Genomic DNA, 23,045 nt, shown 5'->3' with positions numbered 1-23,045 from the left:
TTTTTCATCACAAACTTTTGTCACAATCTTATTATAATTAAAATGTTTTATTTTTATAAAATTAACAGTAACATCCCACAGCACTCTGTGCTCATTTCAACTTCATTATTTCAATAACTTTCCCCTGAATGACTGAGCAAAGAAATTTCAAATGTATCACTCATCCCTAAATTCTTTGTAAATTCTAATCCAAGTAGCTATTCACTCACAAGTAACGTTTTGTTTCCATAAAACATCATGTGTTTCAAAGAATCATTTATTCCTGAAAATATGTCTTCTCTAGAACAGATTTAATGGTTCATAAAAAATCAGTTTTTTATGGAATTCCATAATTGAAACCAATCAGGCAGAATGCAGTCCTTTGAAGCTCATCTCTAGTTTCAAATATTCCTGTAATTTGTTCCTCTGACTCCTTAGCAATATTTTCTGTTCGTCTTCCACCAGAATTTGCTGATGAGAAATGTATTTGTTATCATATTTTTCTGGGCAGTATCATAACTGTTCTTACTGCAGCAGAAAGACCACTTAACATCCACAATGGTACATGACTTTTATTTTTGCATTTCACTATTAAGTAAAAACATTTCCAAACATTATGGTTATCTACTTAAATGCAGTTAAGTACTGCTGTGAGATTTGTATCACTTTAAAAATCAGTGAGAAAGAAAACCTGTAGACTTGTGGCTCCTTGTCCTGGATGGTTAAAATGTTCAGCTAACAATGATGGCTTTAAATTATCATTAGCAATTATCCCATGGCTCCGTAGATTTAGGATGTTGCTATAGGATCTGGACATAATTTATTTCAAATATTCTTATTGGGAATGTGAAATTATTTTGATTTACTTATTTTAGAATAATTTAAAAGAAATGACCATTTACCTTAAAATCTGGCTAATGAAGGGGAAAGGTGCCAGAAACACTCCATATATATTACAGAGTATACTTCTAGGCCATTTTTGTCCTGGAAAAAGGTAGAGTTATGTCTATAATGAGATTCTGAATGAGATCCACTTGATTTAAAGGGCCATCATAATCTATGATATGAATTTTCAGTAAGAACTATTAGATTTTCCTCTTTGCAATGAAGGTTTAAAACTGAATTGACAGGTTAGTGGCTCCTGCCATTAAAAAAAGAAAAGAAGCAGCGCCTGGGTGGCTCAGTCCTTAAGCAGCTGCCTTTGGTTCAGGTCATGGTCCCAGGGTCTGGGGATGGAGCTTCCCATTGGGCTCCCTGCTTGAAGGGAAACCTGCTTCTCCCTCTCTCTCCCTGCTTGTGTTCCCTCTCTCGGGTGTCTCTCTCTCTCAAATAAATAAATAAAATCTTAAAAAAAAAAAAGAAATGAAAAATCCAAATGTATAAACAAGTCAGCAGTTCTGATGTGTCACTACCAAAGGACTCCTTAAGCAAGCTACAGGTAGAATGCCTCTTTTTAAAAAACTGAATCTCAAGTTTTACTGTGAAAGTTGGATGTTTAAATGCTAATTTAAAGATAACTAAAATGCGTATCATCAGTAACTAGATAAATGAGGGATAGAGAAATGAAAAGTCAGAGAGAAAGGTGTAGGAAAGTCTAAGAACCATCTAAAAACAGCATTTCTGGGACTATAACATAAGTCACTGAAGAAACAAATCAACATACAAAAAACTATTTTGACAAAGATGATAAATCTCTAACAGATATATAGGCATTTGCCATTTGATGTAACACCTTTCCAGAAGGTACAAAGTAAAGAGAAATACTGCCAGTGGCAATTTACACTAAGATGTTAGTGATTAATTCTCCCATGTGTAAGTTTATTTTGCACAGATAGCTCTGCCACCAGAATGAAGTCAACCTCTTGGACACCTATGTCAAGTGCTGGTATATGCCAGGTTTATAGGACAGCCTCAAAATACCACTCTTCTGGGGCGCCTGGGTGGCTCAGCGGGTTAAGCCGCTGCCTTTGGCTCATGATCTCAGGGTCATGATCTCAGGGTCCTGGGATCGAGCCCCGCATCGGGCTCTCTGCTCAGCGGAGAACCTGCTTCCTCCTCTCTCTCTGCCTGCCTCTCTGCCTGCTTGTGATCTCTCTCTGTCAAATAAAAAAAAAAAAAAAAAAAAAATCTTAAAAAAAAAATACCACTCTTCTATGCATCCCACCTTTGCCCCACACTGCTGAAATGCTCAAGGCCCACTGGGGTGAACATGTTAGGGGACGTCTGATGGGGATAATGCACCTTCACTCTCATCAACAGTGTCATTTTTATTATAGGAACCTTTACAGGCAGATGTCATCAAAATGCAGGACGTGGACTGCAGAGCAGCAGCTGTCGAGTCACAGAATGGCAACCTCTCAGGACTCACTGCAGACCTGCTAAGCCACAGCCCAGCAGGTTGTTCTCAAAAGTCCACCAGGTGATTCCCATGCAACCTCAAGCTTAGGAGCGCTACTCTAAGAAAGCATTTTCCCTCATTTCCTACATAATATTGATTAAATACATAGGAAATGCTATAGAAATGTTCCTATAAATTGTAGAAAACAAGTAAGATTTACCCAGTGGAAACAACCTTATGACCAGAGATAGGAATTTACTTAAATAATAAAAATTTCGCATAGAAAAGTGAATAGGGGCACCTGGGTGGCTCAGTGGGTTAAGCCTCTGCCTTCAGCTCAGGTCACGATCTCAGGGTCCTGGGGTAGAGCCCCGCACTGGGCTCTCTGCTTGGCGGAGAGCCTGCTTCCCGCACCCCCCCCACCCCACGCCTGCCTCTCTGCCTACTTGTGATCACTCTCTGTCAAATAAATAAATAAAATCTTTAAAAAAAAAACTTAAAAAAGTGAACAAATAATCATGTACCCACTACCTAAAGAAAATAAACATGACACACTTCAAACACCCTATGTTTCCTTCTCGTGCCCTCTTTGTATTTTTACTACGTATTCCATTATTTAGGCAGACACATCTACACATTTTTAATTCATATAAAATTTAAAATTTTATAGTATCCCCATATTGTTCCTATATTTTAGCTTGCTATTCTCCTTAATGCTCTTTGTTTTCGAAGTTTCTCCCTATTGCTATGTAGAATTCCACTGCATGATTATACCAGGATCTTTAAAACCATGACTGATGGTTGTTGAATTTATGCCCAGCTCTTTGTCACTACCACACATAATGCTGCTCTGCAGTTTCAGATAATCTTTACACATGTAAGTTTCCCTAAGGTATACATGTAAGAATGGGATGTCCTAGGATGCCCACAGTTTCAAATTTGCAGGACACTGCCAGGTTGCTGCCCCAAACGGTTGTCCCATCTGTGTTATTACAGCAGTGCCAAGATTTCCAAGTGCTCTAACTGCTCCTAACACTTTCAAGTGGCAGACCAAACTCTGGTCAGTCTAATGAGTATGGAGTAAACATGTATTGTATTATATTAATACATTATATACATTGTAATAATGTAATTATGTGTACATTAATTACTTTAATTGATACAATGTATTGTTTTAATATATCCATTGCCATTTATGTATCCTCTTCTTTTCCTTTATTTTTGCTCCTTTATTTCCCTCTTCCTGATTTACACGATTTCTTTACATATTCTGGGCCATATACTTTTGCTAGTAACATGTTGTCTCTCTGGTCCGTGGTTTCCTATTTTTGTTTTCATGGGTTTGGTTTTTTTTTTCAGAAGCACAAAGTTCTAAATTTTAACTAAAGAATACTTATCTCTTCTTCATAGTTCAATTTTCTCTGTCTCATTTTAAAAAATTCTTCCCTACTCCAAGTCACAGAAGTATTCTGTATTTTCTTCTAGTAGTTTAAAAATTTGCCTTTCATATTTGAGTCCTTAATCCATCTAGAAATAGTTTTTGTATAGTCTTTGTAATGATCTGTTACATTATTTTTTTACATGGATAATTCATTATCCCAGACCATCCTGGATTTAATGCTACCTCAGTCATGTATTAAATATCCTATACGAGTGGTTCTATTTCTCCTGTTTTATTCCATTAATTAAATTATCACTACTTCAATACCACTATGTCTTAAGTGGTATTGTAAGTGGTGTCTGTAGTTTACAATAAGGCTTTGTATCTGCCACAGAAAGCCCACTTCCACCCCTTATTATTCTTGAGGATCACCTCAGATATTCTTACCCTTGTACTCGTCAAGTGTGAGAAATGTGAAACATTCAAAAAGAAGGGGCGCACACGCACACATACACACACACACAAAAACAAAACAAAACAGAACAAAAAAAACCCAGAAGGGGCACAGATGATAGCACTCTGAGCCTCCCACCTCTGCTTTAACAAAGTGAATGGGCTTCCAGATAAGCTTTCTTTGAAGAAAGGGATTCCTAAAAATAAGATAGCAAACACTATCTTAGCCCATTTATTTCTTCCCACAACCTTTAGGGCTGATTGAGGAAATTAAGTTTCAAAGCAGATGAGTAACTTGCTCAGAAAAAATTCATAATAAGAAAGTGGCAGTGCTAGCATTTAATTCCAGGACTAATTTCAAATCCCATGTAACTACTGTGTCATACACAAAAATAAAAGTGAAGTCTAAGTTTAGTAAATAAATAGAAATATAGTAAGGAACTAGAAATTTTAAAAAAATTACATAAGAACTGCCATTACTTACCACTTTAAAAAACCCCAGTGAGGTAGAGTGGAAAATGATGGGGAAATATCTTAAGGAAATAGGCTAAGATAACTTCCAGATAGGTTTTGCCCTGCCAACCAATGGCACACTCTCTCTCTAGTTCTCTAAGCACTCAGATTACACAAATCTTAGTAGTAATACAGATATTTTAAAAGATACACCATTTTTATTAATAGGAAGAATGATACCTAGCATGCAAAAGGTTTTAAAGCTTACACAAAACTTGAATTTTGTTATTTGAAAGGTGTAATGTGTAATGTATTTACCTGCATTAAATACTGTGCACCTTCTCTCAAATCATCTGCATGGACTGGAGCATAAAAAGCTTTCATCTTGTTTTTGATAAGCCACCGCTGGTATTTGGCTTGATCAATGGACATCTCTTTCATGGCTTGTCTTCGAGGGCCCTTTTGGATAAGAATATTAATAATGCCTTGAGAGATAAGCAGTCTACATTTATGAAAATCACCCTGTTATACTAGCTTAAACAAGGTGCCTAAACCTTGGGGATGGGAGAGAACATTTCATTTCCATGTCAATGAATTCTTTCTGTAGCCCTGAAGATTATGACAAGATGGGGTTGATGGAACAGTTAAGGCACAGGAGGCACCATGAAAAGAGAGAAGAGGAAGAAAGACACACTGAAACATAAATAGGAAGTTTTGCAATACACTAAGTAAATGACAGAAATAAGAAATTATTGAAAATGGAGAAGAGATCATATGGAGAAAAGTAAGAGCCTTCTGTTTTTCTACAAAAAGTTTCCCAATTTATTGTTTGTCCCCAATGTCTGTGTTATTAATTCTGAGGAATCTGAAAATATCACTGAAAAGGCAAGTTTGCTGTAAAATATAAATGCATTTTTTTCTTCATACTTCTGTTAAATGATGAAGAACACAATTAAGGAAATGAGATTTTCAACTTGGAATTCTATTTTGATCCTTGCAAGCAACACATAAAATGTGTTACATGCAAATGTATATAAAGCAAAAATCTAAAAGTAGGTTTAAGAATACGCCTTGATTGTTCATGAAAAAGTAAAGGAAAAATACAGTTTGTTTTTCCTAGGAAGAAGATTGCCTCATTTGTAATTTCTTGTGGTAAAACCCCAACCTGAACTGACCAAACCTAGAGACAAATTGAAAAACTCCACCAGTCCTAATGGGGGACCAGGAGCCAGTGTCTTTGTGTTCTCTGCCAGACCGGCTTTGACTTTGGGTCTATACAAGTGAGAGGGCAACTCTAGCAGGAGCTGAGATATGGGGCATCCAACACACATTTCTAACAAGATGCACAGAACGGTTTGGGACAAAAGCTCTTTTGACAAATACTCCCAATTTCTCATGCAGAACAGGTGACCCATCATCTAGCAATTCTTCTCAATAGACAAAATGCCAAAAACAGAAAACGACTTTTGGGTGAAAAGTTTACCCCTATTTTTAGTAATGTTAGTACTCATGGCTAAAACACAAATGAAGAGGAAATTAACAGTTCGAGCTTGGAAATTTAGCACTCTTGTTTTTCTTTCATACTAGATGTTAGCTATTTACCACAATTCATCTACCTCCTTGAACCTCTTTTTTCCTCTAGTAGTAAACATTCCTAGTGTTCTCAGAACAGTATGAAAAATATTAGTAAGAAAATGCACATAATGTATTTCATTTAGACTCCTTACCAAGAAGCTACTTTTCTTAGCCAAACCATTTTTTAAGAAAAATGTAGCTTGGTAAAATCTCATATTAAATAAGAAAAAGAATAAAGATTCAAAATTCTAAAATCTTTTCTAAAATGAGGTTTTGAGACTGTTTAGAAAATTTTGAATATTTTGAAGAATATTTTGAAGAATATAACTAACTTCAAAAAAACCCCAAACTCAACAGATTCATCTTGTCAAATTGTTTCATACTCAGAAAGCCCCACAGATTATAAGTTATACACACAGAGCAAAAAATGTCTTAATATAAAAAAACAATACAAACACTTACCATATGTACATGACTACAGATCATCAAACCAACATTTTTTGTGAAATCATGAACAAGATGAAGTAAAGCTGGGCGTGAATTTGGAGCACCTGTCATAACAAGACACTGTGGCCTAATTTAAGATTAAAAAATAAAACAATATTAGAGGAGTTTAGATTTTTGATAACATGGACATGTTTTTAAGTTGCTTCTCTTAAGAATGTATTATTACACTAGAATCTCCTTTATGCAACTGTCCTCAGGACAATACACGACAGAAGTCTCAAAAGAAGAGGACTTTCAACCAGGGTTTATCAGTACATGAGAAATGCAAAAACAAAAACTTCTTGGAACAAACATCATACCAAATGTCCTTCTAAAATAATAGGTAATATTATACATCAAGATTCTGGTAGGTATTGCAAGAAGAAATAGAACAGTTAGGGGTGCCTGGGTGGCTCAGTGGATTAAAGCCTCTGCCTTCAGCTCATGATCCCAGCATCCTGGGACAGAGGCCCACATCAGGCTCTCTGCTCAGCAGGGAGCCTGCTTCCCTTCCTCTCTCTCTGACTGCCTTTATGCCTACTTGTGATCTCTGTCTGTCAAATAAATACATCTTTAAAAAAAAAGAAAAAGAAAAAAGAAATAGAACAGTTAAAATATATTAAATATATCTAACAACTTTTCACCGTCTAAAGGTAATAAAATATTCCAGTTCTTTCACAGAACTCACAAAACTTCCTAAGAACATGGCGTTCCCTTCATGTACAAACAGGTCACTTTCCTTCTTAGCTTGATCACGTAATAGTGATTTCTACTTCATAATATCAGCTCTCTCTAATCTAGCTTAATTTTCATGACAGCCATCATATAAGTAAAATCAGCTACAGTTGATTTGAAGATTTCTATCTGAAGTAAAAGTTTTAATTTTAATTATGACGAAAATCAAAACTAAATTGAATTGCCTTTGTAGACAAAAAACAGTGGCATGACTTTCACATATTCTTAACTCTTGATTTTAGCTGACAAGAAATGGAAATCAATGTTATTTTATGAAAAATATTTGGGTATCCATTTTAGAAGTTCAAATATTACCATAAATTCTTTAAGTTCTTTAAGTTCAAATATTACCATAAATTTCTTTAAAGCAAGAATTTATATAATTAAAACAAACTTTAACAAAAGGCAAATAAACTAAAATTTCTGACTTAACCACTAAATTAAATGTTAGGGTAGGTCCTAATCTCATAAAATAAGCATGAAAACTTGAATAAAGACTCCTGGGGCTCCTGGGTGGCTCAATGGGTTAAAGCCTCTGCCTTCGGCTCAGGTCATGATCCCGGGGTCCTGGGATCGAGCCCCACATCAGGCTCTCTGCTCAGCAGTGAGCCTGCTTCCCCCTCTCTCTGTGCCTGCCTCTCTGCCTACCTGTGATCTCTCTCTGTCAAATAAATCTTTAAAAACAAACAAACAAACAAAAAAACCGCCATCATATAATGGGATTTTTAAGGCACAAAAATCCACAAAAATATGAACAGTAATACAGAAATACTGAAAGCCAGAAAGCAGATGGAAGAACAAGAAAGGATATAACAGATCAGGAAGAGACTAAATCTATGAGCAAGCTGTGAAGCTACCTGATTTTATGCCTTAAAAAAATCACCAAAATGCCTACAAGTTAGAGGTGGTAGGTGCCTCCGGAAGAGGAAGGGGCCATGTATTAAAGAGACCAAAGTCAGAAGCAGTGGTTTCAACTCGGCACAAGAAACCACTAGACAGAACCAAATCATTTCCATCTCTATGATGAACAAGTATCTCTGTCCTCCCCCAATTCTGTTAGGCTAGGGCTTATTTGCCATAAAGGGCCTCAAAATCACAACAAGGTATCACTTCCTAATACTCAGAATGGCTAGTACCAAAAAGACAAAAAGTAAGCGAGGATGTAGAACAAAGGCAGCCCTCATGCACTGGGTTTGGGGAATGAAAATTGGTGCAGTCACTACCAAAAACAGTTTGGAGGTTCCTTAAAACACTAAAGAGAGAGTACCAGAGGATCCTGTAATTTTACTATCGTGTATGTTGGTGATGAAAATGAAAACACTAATTGGGAAAGATAAATGTACCCATATGTTTATTGCAATGTTGTTTACAACAGTCAAGATACGGAAGAAACCTAAGTACCCAGTGGTAGATAAATGATAGAAAAATATGTGGTATATATACACACAATGGAATATTACTTGTTCATAATAAATAATAAAATCTTGCCATTTGCAACAACATGAATGAACCTAGAGGGTATTATACTAAGGAAGATAAGCCAGACTGAGAAAGACAAATACCGTATGATTTCACTTACATGTGGAGTCTAAAAAAATAAGAGAAAATAAACAGCAACAAAGGGAGAAAGAGACTCATAGAAAACAAACTAATACAACAACAACAATAACAACAAAGAGAGAAACAGACTCATAAATATAAACTGCTGGTCACCAAAGGGAAGGGGATTGGGGAGGTGAGCAAAATGGGTGAAGGGATTAAGAAGTACAAACTTCCAGTTATAACGTTAAGTCTTGGAGATGAAAAGTACAGCACCGGGAAGAGCTGATAATACTAAAATACATGTATCACGGTGAGCACCTTCATCATGTACATGATGGTTAAATCACAATGTAGTATACTTTAAGCTGATATAGATTTTTAAAATCTTTTAAAAACCTTTTTATTATTATTTTTTTAAGTAAGTTCTATGCCCAATGAGGGGCTTGAACTCATGACCTTGAGATCATGCTCTATTCATTGAGCCAGCCAGGTGACTCTAAAACTAATTCAGTATTATACGTCAACTATACTTCAATTAAAAGCATTTTTTTTTAAATTAAAAGAAAAAAAAGAAGTCTGCTGGTCTGTGAGATACCAACAACAACCAAAGGCAAAAGCAGCTACTTTCATCAGGGGAGGAGTGAGAACACATTTACACACTGAATCTGGAGATCTCCCAACCTCCTTTCCAACCTAAGAACTCTGGTAGCCAGCACTTTTATCAACAAGCAGAATATTAGAATATTCTTTCTGGGCAATCTAAAAAAAAAAAAAAAGTCTTCAAGATGACTTAAATTTCTCAAAGAACCAGTAAAACCACATTAATTTACACTAAGGGTTTTACTGACAAGCCCCACCTACCAATGCAGTCTCCCTGGCCATGGATCACAATTACTTCAGACCAAGCTAAATCTAAGAACCCAAATTAAAGAAACAGGAAACAGTGAATAAAACACTTCAAAGAAACAGAAACTACGAAGCTCAGAAAACAACATCTTTCACGAAGTTTGGTGAAGGGTGTGATGCTCATGTATATAAAGTTAGGAAAAGAAAAGAATGGCTCCAGAGGAAACAAGAAAGGTGTACAGACAAGAAAAAACAATCATAATTTACTACATGGATCAGCTGGGAATCATTTTAAAAAGTTATAAAAATATAAATATGAAGTACGACCTAATAAAAATAATGACACAAAAGTATACTGTGAGGATGGGATAAAGGGAAGAGCGCATGTGTGTGCCACCACATGTGGATGAAGGGCATGGACAGATAAGGCCTAAAACATCAAAAATACAGTAAAACAATCATGATGTCTGAGAATATCAAGTAATTACTAAATGAATCAGCAAAGAGTTGAAAGTGGTTGCCTGTGGTAGGTCACAAGGAGGGACACAAGCAGTTGGGCAACAACAGATTTTCATGACAAACCCAAGTTTCTTCTCTCTCAACTATGTTTATGTGTAATTCTGATAAAGATTTAAGAAGTTATTTTGGAATAAAATATCTCTTTTCAATGTTCCCATTCCTATAATGAAGCAAAGCAAAAGGTTTTTATTGATGGCAAATTAACTTTGATTCTACTTAGTAGTTATAGCGTACTTACAGAACTTCGATGGCTGCAGAGGGGAGAAACAATTCACTTTGTGAGCACGGACACTTAAAAGCCTTCAAATGGGAGACTTCTAACACTTTCACTCTCAGAACATTTTTGTAAGTTAGATAATTCACCTCTTTGTCAACTTTTTGTAACTAAAAAAATCTCATCCTTGTTTTTGAATAAAATGCCCAACCAAAGTCCAGCCAAAACAAAAAACAATAATCTATGCTTTCAGGAAACTTCTCATGAAATAGCAGCATACAAAAATGTTACTGAATGTTAAGTAAAGAACGAACTGCCATATACAACCAATGATTCTATGTTACCTTACTGCTCACCTAAAGTTTTTCACATGGTCTTCCACTCCCGAAAGACGAATCGAATGTTGCAGTGCATTTAGGTAAGTCAGAGCTTGTGTAGAGGATCCCCAGTTCACATCTGTGGGAAGACAGTGTTCATGTAGCAACATACCAATATTAACCAACAATCAAGAACCTATCTGAGACAGAGAAGTAAACAGTGCTTTCATATAAAAAAATCAATTGCTAAAATAAACCACTGTACTCTGAACTATAGCATGACACTATGCTAATCTGAACTGTAATTGCTTTTAAAGTAAAATGTAGAAAAAACTAAGGTGACAAGGCTGCACACATGCCGGGCATGCAACTCAAGAAAGTACCACAGGTAGTTTTTAAATTATTACAAATATAGCCAGACATCTAACAAGAAAGAGGCAGATCTCTGAAAGATTTCAAAACTCTGAAAGGACCATTTATAGTACATAACAGTATAAGTTATTTGTACAGGCAAATTTCATTCTGTATTGAATAAACAGCCTGGCCACCAAATATGATTTTAGACATCTGTTATTTTAGAGAAATAATTGTTTTTAAGATGGTTAAAACATTACCTTCTTTGTCCATTTCATTTCTAAGGCCAGCACTCTTATCCAAAACCTCATATCTGGATTACAAAATGCTTCCTCACAATTTCACATGGCAACACGTGAACTCTTCTTTTGGGGCCCAAATTTGTCAAACCTTTTTTTACTGGTTCTTCCCTCAGAGTTAGAGGTCACCGTACTACACTGGATCAATCCCAACATACCCAAGTGTCATCGTCTTATGTGGAGATAGGCCCGATAGTTATCACTGTGACACCTTCTGGGTAATCTTTAACTATTTCCCAGTTAAAAATGCCTTTGTCAGGGGCGCCTGGGTGGCTCAGTGGGTTAAAGCCTCTGCCTTCGGCTCGGGTCATGGTCCCAGTGTCCTGGGATCGAGCCCCACATCGGGCTCTCTGCTCGGCAGGGAACCTGCCTCCTCCTCTCTCTCTCTGCCTGCCTCTCCGCCTACTTGTGATCTCTGTCTGTCAAATAAATAAATAAAATCTTTAAAAAAAAAAAATGCCTTTGTCAGGACGCCTGGGTGGCCCAGTGGGTTTAAGACGCTGCCTTCGGCTCAGGTCATGATCCCGGGGTCCTGGGATGGAGTCCCCTATCAGGCTCCTTGCTAGGCGGGGAGCCTGCCTCTCTCTCTACCTCTGCCTGCCTCTCTGCCTGCTTGTACGCTCTCTCTTTCTGACAAACAAATAAATAAATAAAATCTTTAAAACAAAACAAAAACAAAAAACCCCACCTTTGTCAAATCTTCTAATATACTGTAAATTCCATGGTACTTACTATACAGCAGACACTAAGACTACAGTAGTAACACATACATTTATTAGACTAACAGTTACTACAGGAACTATTTCACTAAGTCTAACCCTTCAAAAAAATTTTTTTAAGTATATTGAGGGCCACCAGCATGTTAGTAATACAAATTTGTCATTTTTCTGTAAGTAGGATTAGTTAAGTCTAATTTACAGGTAAGTAGGCATTCCAGAGAATAAAGCCTTGTGGCAATTATTTCCCTAAAATGATATGTATTTGGAAATGAAGCATTTTAGGTTTTATAAAGCACCTTACAAGTGCACAAAAGATGATGCTTAGATATAAAGTAACAAAGAACTTCTAGATGTTTTCTAGCTTGAAATAATAAATGTGAAAAACTACTGACCTGGTTTTTTGTAGGTAACATAAATATACAGCCCAAGGACTATTACATATGTTAGCAATGCAGCCCACCAGTTAATAACGAACATCACTATGCAGCAAAGAATCGCTCCAAGAAGTGATATCCACATGTTGTAGTATTTGAATGCAGGACGCCACCCTAACAATCACAAATAAAACAGATACATCAAAGTCACTCAGATACCTTATCTGCTTTAGACAGTGGTACATATGTATGCACAAAATAACTTTCTTTGTGGTCACTTTAAATAGTAAGTCTAAGGATAATGTGTAACAGTAAAGCCATAGGGCATTACTGAGCCCAAGATCTGAAGGCCAAGAAGAGAGCCCATCTGTTTACTTCTGTTTTATTCTATATTACTAGTTTCTGTATTCAATAAATTCTTCATCAAAAAAAAAGCTTAAATCAAACTATCTTAATGAATGGTTAAAAACTACAAAAGACTGAAAGAAGAAGTTTTCAAATCTAGCCCTTAATAGTGTAGTTTTATGTTCTGGATTTTAGCAGAAGACATATCTGTATTCTAATGAATATACAGGAGAGTTCAAACAGAATGTTCTTGAAAATTGTTAGAAGTTGACCTACCTGATAGAAAAATTAACAGTTAAGTAGAGAAACTTACCTTTGGTTAAGTATTTAAGAATTAAGTTCTCTCTAAAAAAAATGCTGAAGACCATGTTTTAAAATTTTTATTTCATAGCCAAAAAATATTTTTAAATCATAATTTAATATATTTCATATTCTTTTTTTAAATTAAGTTTCACACAAAGTTATGAGAAAGAATCCAGGAAAATTCTGGGGACCTTTTACCTAATTTCTCTCAATGATAATATCTTGCAAAAGGATACTGTAATATCACAACCAGGATACTCATATTAATAGAGCCAAGATAAAGAAGAGGCCAGAACAAGCATCCCTTGTGCTGCTTTTTACAGCCACACATACACTTCTAAAATTTATATTCTTAAAGTTCTGAGAAGTTTTTAGGCCCTTAGAAGGAAAAGTGCTTTTTGTTCCTTCAATTCTTTCCCTGGTATCCAACTATTGTTATGGTTTATAACAAAAAGCCATCAATAAAAGTATAAGAGGCACTTTTTCAGTTGCAAGTGACCCTTTATAATAGAACTCCATAGAACTTATTGTGTTGTAAATATTTTTCTGGGCAGGTTAGCTATACCATTATAATGTTCTCAGAACCTAAACAGAAAGCAGCTTAATAAACAAAAACAGGGAAAGAAAAGCACAATAATTCTTTCAAAGTGTTAGAATTTGAGATTAATGCTCATACATGCTTCGAAGACAAGAAACAGTACATTACTGGGAAACTTCATGATAAAGAGATCTTTGAAAACTCACTAAATTTGACTCAACTGTGAAGGCTGACTGAGCATTAACGGGCTAAACACTCACAATACCATCTTTTAAAATGCGTTAAAGTCGGGGTGCCTGGGTGGCTCAGAGGGTTGAGCCTCTGCCTTGGGCTCAGGTCATGATCTCAGGGTCCTGGGATCCAGGCCTGCATCCAGCTCTCTGCTCAGCAGGAAGCCTGCTTCCCCCTCTCTCCCTGCCTGCCTCTCTGCTTACTTGTGATCTCTGTCAAATAAATAAATAAAATCTATTTTTAAAATGCATTAAAGTCTTATTTTCTCTAAAATCAAAGACATTGGTGCATTTAAAAAATTTTTTAAAAAACGTAAAATCACCTGGAGATTTTGCAAGTGACGCATGGAACACCGAAAAATTGATCAATGCATATGATGCAAGGAAGAAGTTAGAAATAATTGGAGCAATAACATTCAGCTCAGCTGCAAAAGAAACACGAGGTATATTTATTGACACACCAGATACTTTTTGACTTTTTAAAAAATGAAATTATTTTAAACCTTTAGATGACAGCCTAAGGAATAGTCCCATATCCAGCATTCAGACTTAATGAATACTTATATTTTGTCATATATAGTTTGTATACTTAACTTTTCAAGAATCTAACCTTGGGTCCACAGTTGAAACCCTTTATACCCCATTCTTCCAAAGTTGGTATATTTTTTTCCAATGGTACTACACGGTTTTACTAAATATATATATAGTTCACAAGCATTAGGCAGCCCTGTTTTGGATATTTTAAAAGTCAGACAAATAATATCACACTATATTTATTATTCTACAACTTGACTTGATGCATTTGTTATATTGGAGATTCACTCATACTGATATATGAAAATCAATTTTATTCATTTTTTTTACTCCTGAATATTATTCTGCAGTTTCATTCTTCTGCTAGTAGGTATTCAGGTTGCTTCCATTTTTCACTATTACAATTAATGGCACTAGAAACATCCTTGCATAGGGCTCCTTGGGTATATATTCAAGTTTCCCTAGGGTAAATACTCCTAAAGAGAATTGTTGGATTGTGAGAAACTTAACTCAACATGCTGATTTGTTCTCCCAGAGTAACCTTACCCAAATAAATACCTAGCAACATTACATGAGAGTTGTTAGTTTCCACACATGGTGGTATCATCAGACATTTAATAAAAGCCCACTGTCATCTTTACCAATGAAGACTCATTTAGTTCACCTGCGATCAGGGGCAAAAGTGCCCAAAACTAGCTTACCAAAGGCTACACCTTCAGGAGGGGGACCTGAAATCTTTCCCTTATGCTATTATCTCATTTATTTCAGGGACAAGAACCCAGGAGTTCCCTCTCATGAGGCTTTAATGACAGCAATAATTTGAGCAAATATTTACTGAGCACTATTATTTGCAGGATTTTCTATATGCTTTTTAAATTGATCACAAAGAAACTAACTTCATTTAGTAAGCAAAGTAAGGTTTTGTTTATAATAATTCAATGTTCAGAGCTAATACTGTAACTACCTCAAAATCTCTATTAGCACGCCATTTATATGACTAACCAATTAAGATGAATCCGAGAGCAATTAAGAACGTTAAGATGTAGCCACGAAGAGGTTCATTATTTTTCCCGTAACCTTTAGCAAACATTTGGAAAGCTGGGTAGATGTTGTCCTTACAAAGGGCCTAGGGAAGAAATGTCAATATTAGAAGGAAACGGAATGCAATTAGCCGTACATATTTCTTACAGTTTTGATAGGTTACTCAGGAATAGAACACATTTCTAATTCTTGGTCCTCTTTCCTCCCCTTGTATGACACTGCTTTACCTACAATCTGTAAAGGAGACCATGTATTTCAAGCATCAAACGGTGGCTGGTTCAGAACACCACTGAAGTTTTTATCTGCCTAACCCCACCCTCACACTGAAATTCTTCCATGAAAAAAAAAAAAAAAATCAGAGAAGCAGGTATATAAATTTAAAAAATCTGAAAACTTAGTGTGACATAAGTATGACCTACATTAAGAAAAGTCTGAATCCTAGATTTAAAGCAGATAAAAATCCCAATTATAAACTTAACCACTTTTCTTAAAACTTTACTAAGAATTGTTTAAAGAAATATATTCTACATTTACTGTACTGACTGGCTACAACTTTAATATTAAGAAAAAGGCTGCAGAATCAATGTTTCTTTTTTGGACTTAGTAAAAAAAAGTATTTCCTGTTCAGTATCAGCTATTTATATGATATTGATTAAAGGGAGATAATATCTACCTTATGCAACTTTCTACCCTAAGTAGTTAACAGAACATGTGGCATACAGTAGGCATTCAAATATCTGTAAAGTAAAACATAAAGGCTGACATACTGCTAAGAGGGACAAGATCCTTTAATTCTCCTGATTTATGCTTGGAATGCATTCATTAATCTTGGTAAGACAACAGAAAAAATTAGCAAAGAGAGTATGTCAAAAAAACCAAAACCCATCACTACTTCCAGAAAGACAACTCAAGGATTACATCCTGACAGTAGGTAAATGCACTAAAGTTTACATAAATAGAAACATTCACATTCAAACACACAAAGTTAAACATCTGGCTTGAGATATGTGTGTATAAGTCATATACACATATGAGGTTGTAGAGGTAAACAAAGGATTTGAAAAAATAATCCCAAATTGAAAGGTGCTATCAAAAATTACCCTTCAATAACATCTGTAATATGAAAATACCTACCTGAAATATTTTGGGAGCACTCACAAGGGATGCTAATGCAGAAGAAAGAGTGGCTGAAAAGATACCAGCAGAAATTAATGGTGCAAATCCTGACACCATGCTCATTACCTTAAAAAAGGGACAAAAATGAAAAATTAAGTCTTGCAAACCACTAAAAAAAAAAAAGTACTATACATATTTATTATGCTAATGAAGGAGACTGATATCAGGGAAATATGGTAACAATGAACAGGAATAATAGTTACATGCATTATAAATTTCTGAAACAGAAATTTTCTGAGCCCTTACCTTCAATCTTTTAATTTGGTAAAATTTCAAAGACATACAATGGTAGAGAAAATACATAATGAACAAATCCTCATGTCATTGTGAATCAAACCCCAGATATCACTTAATACATAAATGTTCCAGTGCATACCTCTAATGGGTAAAGTAAGCACATTAAAAAACCTTAACTGCAAAGCTGCTGTCACAGTTTGAAAAGTAATTCTTTAATATCACCAAATAGCCTATCAGCATTCCAATTCCCCCAACCTGTCCATCTTTTCTTGCCTTTTTAAATAGTTTGTTTCAATCAGGATTCACAAAGGGACTACACATTAAATTTGGTTGATATGTCTCTTAAGTCTTTTTCAATCCACGAGTTCACTGTTTGTTTCCTTTACATTTTATTATTTTTGGGTCACTGTCCTGTAGAAGCCTCACACTCTGGATTTTGCTGACTGCACCTCCAACTTGTGTTATTTAACCTGCTGGTCTCACCTCTGTATTTCTAGTCAACTGACAGACTAGATAGAACTAGTCGACTGATAGGTCATCAGACTGAAGCCAAGTCTTCTGACAGGAATATTTCAAGATGGTACAATACACTTCTGTCAGGTAGTTCTTTCTCTTTGTGGTTTTGTTTTCATTAAGGTAATAGACCTGTACTGTGGTTATGTTTTTTCTTTTTAAAAAGAGACCTTAAGGGCACCAGGGTGGCTCAGTTGGTTAAGCAACTGCCTTCGGCTCAGGTCATGATCCCGGAGTCCCGTGGTGGAGTCCCACACAGGACTCCCAGCTCTGCAGGGAGTCTGTTCTCCTTCTGACCTTCTCCCCTCTCATGCTCTCTCACACTCTCTTTCTCAAATATATAAATAAAAATTTTTTAAAAAGAGACCTTAAATACTGGACCTAAATGTTGAAATATTTCTACCTGAAAGGATCTAAATCTATGATTGGTCTTCACATAATCTGGGAAGTAGAAAGTTATAAATAAAACAGTCAGCCAAGCACTGGTGACTGGTAAAGCTGGACAATGTATGCTAGCTAGGTATATTACACTGCTTTTCGATCTTCGTACATGTTCAAACATTTCCCTACTGAAGTTTAAAAAAAAAAAATGGATTAACCACTTAGATCATGACACGACAATCAGATAAATCCAAACTCAGGGGCAAAATGCAAAGTAACCTGCCTAAACTCTTTAAAATATCAGTGTCCTGGAAGATTACAACAGGCAGGCTGGTAAGTCCCAGATTAAAGGATTTTAAAATAATAACTAAATGCCATGCATGACCTAGATTGTATCTTGGATATAAGAAAAATAATTGAAAGAGACATTACTGAAACAAGTGGGGAAAGATGAAGGTGGAATATATTTTGGTAACAGTATTTTATCAACATTAAATTGCTTAAGTGGGATAACTATACCACACTCATATAGAGTATTTCAAATACTCTGATAGGCATTTTATGATATGTATAATTTATTCTTTTATGTTTGAGGAGAAAAAGAATATACATATATACAAAGATAAAGCAATGGGGTAAAATAGAAACTAGTAATTTTAAGTGAAGGGGTAGGTATACAGGTATTCACTGCACTGGTCCCTTCACATTTTTGAAAACTGTGAAAAAATAAAATTGAGGTGGAAAATACATCTGGTAGATTCAGGTACTGCCATCTTGACCCATCCATTAAAATTTCACCAGCAGTGAAACAGTGACCATCACCTAAATTCATTATTACTTCCTTAGGAGATATTTACTTGTGTGTGTGTGTGTGTGTGTGTGTGTGTGTGTGTGTATTTTTCCCTTTGGTAAAGTAAATTTGCATTTATTATAAAGGAAATTTCTATCTGTAGAGAAGTTTCCCTCTTTTTTTAAAATTTGATATCTTAATTTAATTTTATATTTTTTAGTGTTCCAAGATTCATTGCTTATGCACCACACTGAGTACTTCATGCAGTCCATGCCCTCCTTAATACCCATCACCAAGAGTACTTATTTGAGAGAGAGAGTGTGCGTGCCCAAGTAGGGTAAGGGGAGAGGGAGAGAGAGAATCTTAAACAGCCTCCATGCCCACCTTGGAGCCCTACACAGGCCTCCATCTCACAACCCCCAAATCATGACCTGAGCCAAAATCAAGAGCTGGAAACTTAACTAAATAAGCTACCCAGGCATCCCTACTTTTCATTTATATTGACCGAGACCATGTGCCAAATGACACCAAGGAGATAAGGAAATATGGTGTTAAGGTATTAGTGACTATTTTACACTTGACTATAATTTTATATTTTAAGCCAGATGTAAAGTTAACTACAGGCACAATCCCTGGCCATAATGCATCAGTCTGGTTATAAGTGTATATAATTCCACCTTGTTAAATATCCACCCATGTATCTTTCAAAAGACTCAATGTTAAAAATGAAAACTACATTAAAGTGTTTTTTTTTTTTTCAAAGATTTTATTTATTTATTTGACAGAGAGAGATCACAAGTAGATGGAGAGGAAGGCAGAGAGAGAGAGAGAGAGAGAGAGAGAGAGAGAGGGAAGCAGGCTTCTTGGTGAGCAGAGAGCCCGATGTGGGACTCGATCCCAGGACCCTGAGATCATGACCTGAGCCGAAGGCAGCGGCTTAACCCACTGAGCCACCCAGGCGCCCCTACATTAAAGTGTTTTAATGAACATTAGTATTGTCCTCTCTAAGCATTTCAAGGAGAAAAAAAATCCTGAAAAGATCATTTTCTATCCAGCCCTTTAGTAACAACTTGGTTAGCTATAAGCCATGTGTTTTTCACGATCACTGTATTTCACAGCTATTAATACTAGATCAGCATTGCCAATCCTGTCTTTAGGGAAGAGATTATAAAGGACACATAAGATGGACCAAGATCAAAAGGAGCAGACTTGATTTCTGTTATATATACTTATCAAACACATAATGACCTCAAAGATAAGTGCAAAGACAGGAGATAAATGAAGAGAGAAAGTAAGGAACAGAGAATATGATAAATTGCTGGATTAAGGCAAAACAGACACCACAAGCATTATATGTATCTGTAACATTTCATCTGTCATGTTTTGAGTAAAAATTCCATTTTTCTTCTTCCATTACATCATCTCTTCTTCCATGAACGGAGGTAAATAATGCTCCACGCTTACCATCTCTAAACACTATGCTTCTAAAATCTGCCAAGTTTCCTGTTTTCTATTTATTTATTTACCTAATAACCTCTGCATTTTCCACCATTTAATGTTAAAATATGAGTAGTAAAGATAATGATAATGAATGTAAATAATGGTAATACCAGTGTTGTTCAGAATACAAAGATAACAGAAACACAGGTCTCTCTAATAAGGGGGGGGGTAAAAGACAGAAGTCCAATAAAAGGTAGAAAAGTGGCAAGTAAAATGAATGGTAAGATTCTGCATGGCGTGTCTGTGTGGGGGTATGTGTGTGTGTGGATGACTTGTGATTTAGAAAATCTTCATGAAAATGGGTCTCCTTGAAAGCAGGAAGATTTGGACAAACGTAAAGAAAAAAGCAGGTGCATTTCCAGCAGAGTGAAGCACCGAAACAAAACAAAACAAAACAACCCTAAGAGAGTGAGTTAAACACGTATGCATGTGTATGTTCACAAACATGTAACCCCTCAAGTTCAGTATGGATAGAAGGCAGGGCGATGTAAGTCTGGGTATGAAGGGTTTTGACTGATAGAGCAAAGAAGCTCACACTTTATTGAGCAATAAAGCTTAATAGTCAGGTTTCAGATGACATTAAAATATAGAACTATATTCAGAAACATGAAGATTATATATGAAAAATAAAAATTAAAAAAAAATGAACATAACTTGAAAAGCGTATTATAAAATAAAAAAAAAATTAAGTAAGGCGATCCAAATCACTTTTCCTCCTGAAGTATGAAAAGTCAATTACATGCAAAACAGTGTGATCAAATGTGACTTTGTATAGACTTCATGATTAGATTCCAACTTACAGCCTCCTCAGATACATCTATTCGCCATTCCTCATTCTTCAAATGACAAGCAATTTGCATTTTTATAGGATTTTTTTCCAAATTAGTTTTACTTTACAAAGCACTTAAAAATTGTTTTAAAATTTTATTTAATTGTATTAGAAAAGCAGCTTTATTTGTAAACCAAACTCCTCTTTGGTTTCATGAGTCCATACCAGACTTGATAAAGACAACACACTTTTGTATTTTAAGACAACACAGAAATCTGATTGGCATTTTTAGTCACTGGGCAGAGATCAACATTTGCGCTTTTCATACACAATATCAATGTCAGAACTGGCCCGAATCATTAGCTGGATATGAATACTTTCTTTCATTCCTACAACTATGCCTAGTCTTGTGACTAGAACAAACAAACTTCTCTTACATAATTGGGTTCAATATTTATAACCACTGAAAATGTAGTCAATTGCTTAAAACACAAAATAAAAAAATACTGCCATTAAAAATTTAAGTCACAAATTTATTACAAAATTTAAGTATTCTATATAAAATGTATATTGTTCTAAAATATAGTGAACTCTCAGTTACTCTGTTTATGTTTACACTAAACTGTAAAAACACTAGAATCAAAATTTTTAGTTTTCACTCTGAATTAGTATAATCTTCTCTGTAAAAACCTATAAATGTTACAAAAATTTCATTTTACTTTCAGAACCTTATACAGGTAGTAATAAAAAGGACTGATATTCTCTAAATACTGGACAAATTGTATTATGTTTTATATAGCTCATACGTTTTAAAAGGTCACAAACTTTCAAGCATGCATTAAGAATTTTATTCTACTGTTCAATGGGAGTTTAGCACAGCATGAGTACATGGGCCTTACCTAATAACACTATTGATACTCACCAATCTTTCTTAAAAGGGAAGTCATTATATAAAGCAGTTATGAAGACACCACAAATTAGAAACTCAACTCATTTCATTGAGTGCAGGACTCACTTAAAATACTTAAAGGGTGGCCTGGCTGGTTCATTGAGTGGAACATGCAACTCTTGATCTCAGGGTTGTGAGTTCAAGCCCCACATTGGGTGTGGAGATTACTTACAAGAAGATCTTTTTAAAAATAACAAAATACTCAAAATAATACTTAGATATAAATACTTAGGTATAATACTTAGGTATACTTAGGTATAAATATAACAAACACGTTGAGCAAGTACTCGTATTCTGAAAACTATACAACACTGATGAAAGAAACCAAAGAAGATCTAAATAAATGGAGAAATATACTGGGTTCATGGATTAGAACACTCAACAAAGTGAACATGTCAATTCTCCCCAAATTGAAACACAAGTTTAATATGTTCCTATCAAAAATCCACTTAAGACTTTTTGTAGATAAACATCATTCTACAATTTATGTGAAAAAGCAAAAGGAACTAAAATAGCTAAAACAATTCTGAAAAAGGATAAAGTGGGAGGAATCGATGTACTTGACTTTAAGACTTATCATGTAACTACTCTTAACAAGAATGGATGGTACTGGTGGATTGACAGATGAAAATGCCAAAGAAGAGATCAGAGAACCCAGATATAGACCCAACAAGTATGACCACATGTGAGATGCTTCCTTGCTTTATGAATCTATTCACTACATATATTACAAATGATCAAAGTGTTACCCTCGTGAGTCCTTTAGCTCTTGAACAGCTTCAGATTTTACCCTTTAAATTACTTATCTATTTGCCCAATTACTCATTGACAGACTTTTCAAACAGCTATCTGAGTAAAAAGTAACAATGGTCCTACAATGGTCCTCCCTTCTAAGTGAGTGCTGTACTCTGAATGCTCAGGTTTGACAGCAGCCTGACATCTAGGTATACAATGTCAGCAGAATAGAAATATGAGGCTCACCTGGAAATTGTTCATTAGGCCATAGTAACAAGGATTGCTTTCACAAGATGAAAAGTCAAAGTTTAATTTGCAGGCTGCAGAAGTACAGTTTGTTAGTTCTGTTACAATAGTGTCATTAACATTCCCAGTGGCATCTCGAACAACACAAGAACCTGAAGGACAAGGGACAATAAG

General features: G+C 35.4%; 1 protein-coding gene across 2 annotated transcripts in view; it reads right to left on the bottom strand.

The window, feature by feature from the left end:
- SLC12A2 (solute carrier family 12 member 2) overlaps nucleotides 1–23,045 on the bottom strand; it is a 112,968-nt gene that overhangs the window by 29,378 nt on the left and 60,545 nt on the right. For both annotated transcript variants that reach the window (XM_047728990.1, XM_047728989.1), the window contains exons 10-17: nucleotides 22,872–23,023; nucleotides 16,710–16,817; nucleotides 15,537–15,660; nucleotides 14,324–14,425; nucleotides 12,603–12,758; nucleotides 10,878–10,977; nucleotides 6,642–6,753; nucleotides 4,923–5,063 (exon numbers count right to left, since the gene is read on the bottom strand). In XM_047728990.1, the coding sequence (XP_047584946.1) occupies nucleotides 4,923–5,063; nucleotides 6,642–6,753; nucleotides 10,878–10,977; nucleotides 12,603–12,758; nucleotides 14,324–14,425; nucleotides 15,537–15,660; nucleotides 16,710–16,817; nucleotides 22,872–23,023 (995 nt within the window). The remainder of the gene's footprint in view (nucleotides 1–4,922; nucleotides 5,064–6,641; nucleotides 6,754–10,877; nucleotides 10,978–12,602; nucleotides 12,759–14,323; nucleotides 14,426–15,536; nucleotides 15,661–16,709; nucleotides 16,818–22,871; nucleotides 23,024–23,045) is intronic.

The sequence above is a fragment of the Lutra lutra genome, chromosome 5 (assembly GCF_902655055.1).
Source record: "Lutra lutra chromosome 5, mLutLut1.2, whole genome shotgun sequence".
Taxonomy (NCBI): domain Eukaryota; kingdom Metazoa; phylum Chordata; class Mammalia; order Carnivora; family Mustelidae; genus Lutra; species Lutra lutra.
Note: the sequence above shows the minus strand (reverse complement) of the source record. Positions and strands in the feature narration are given on the sequence as shown.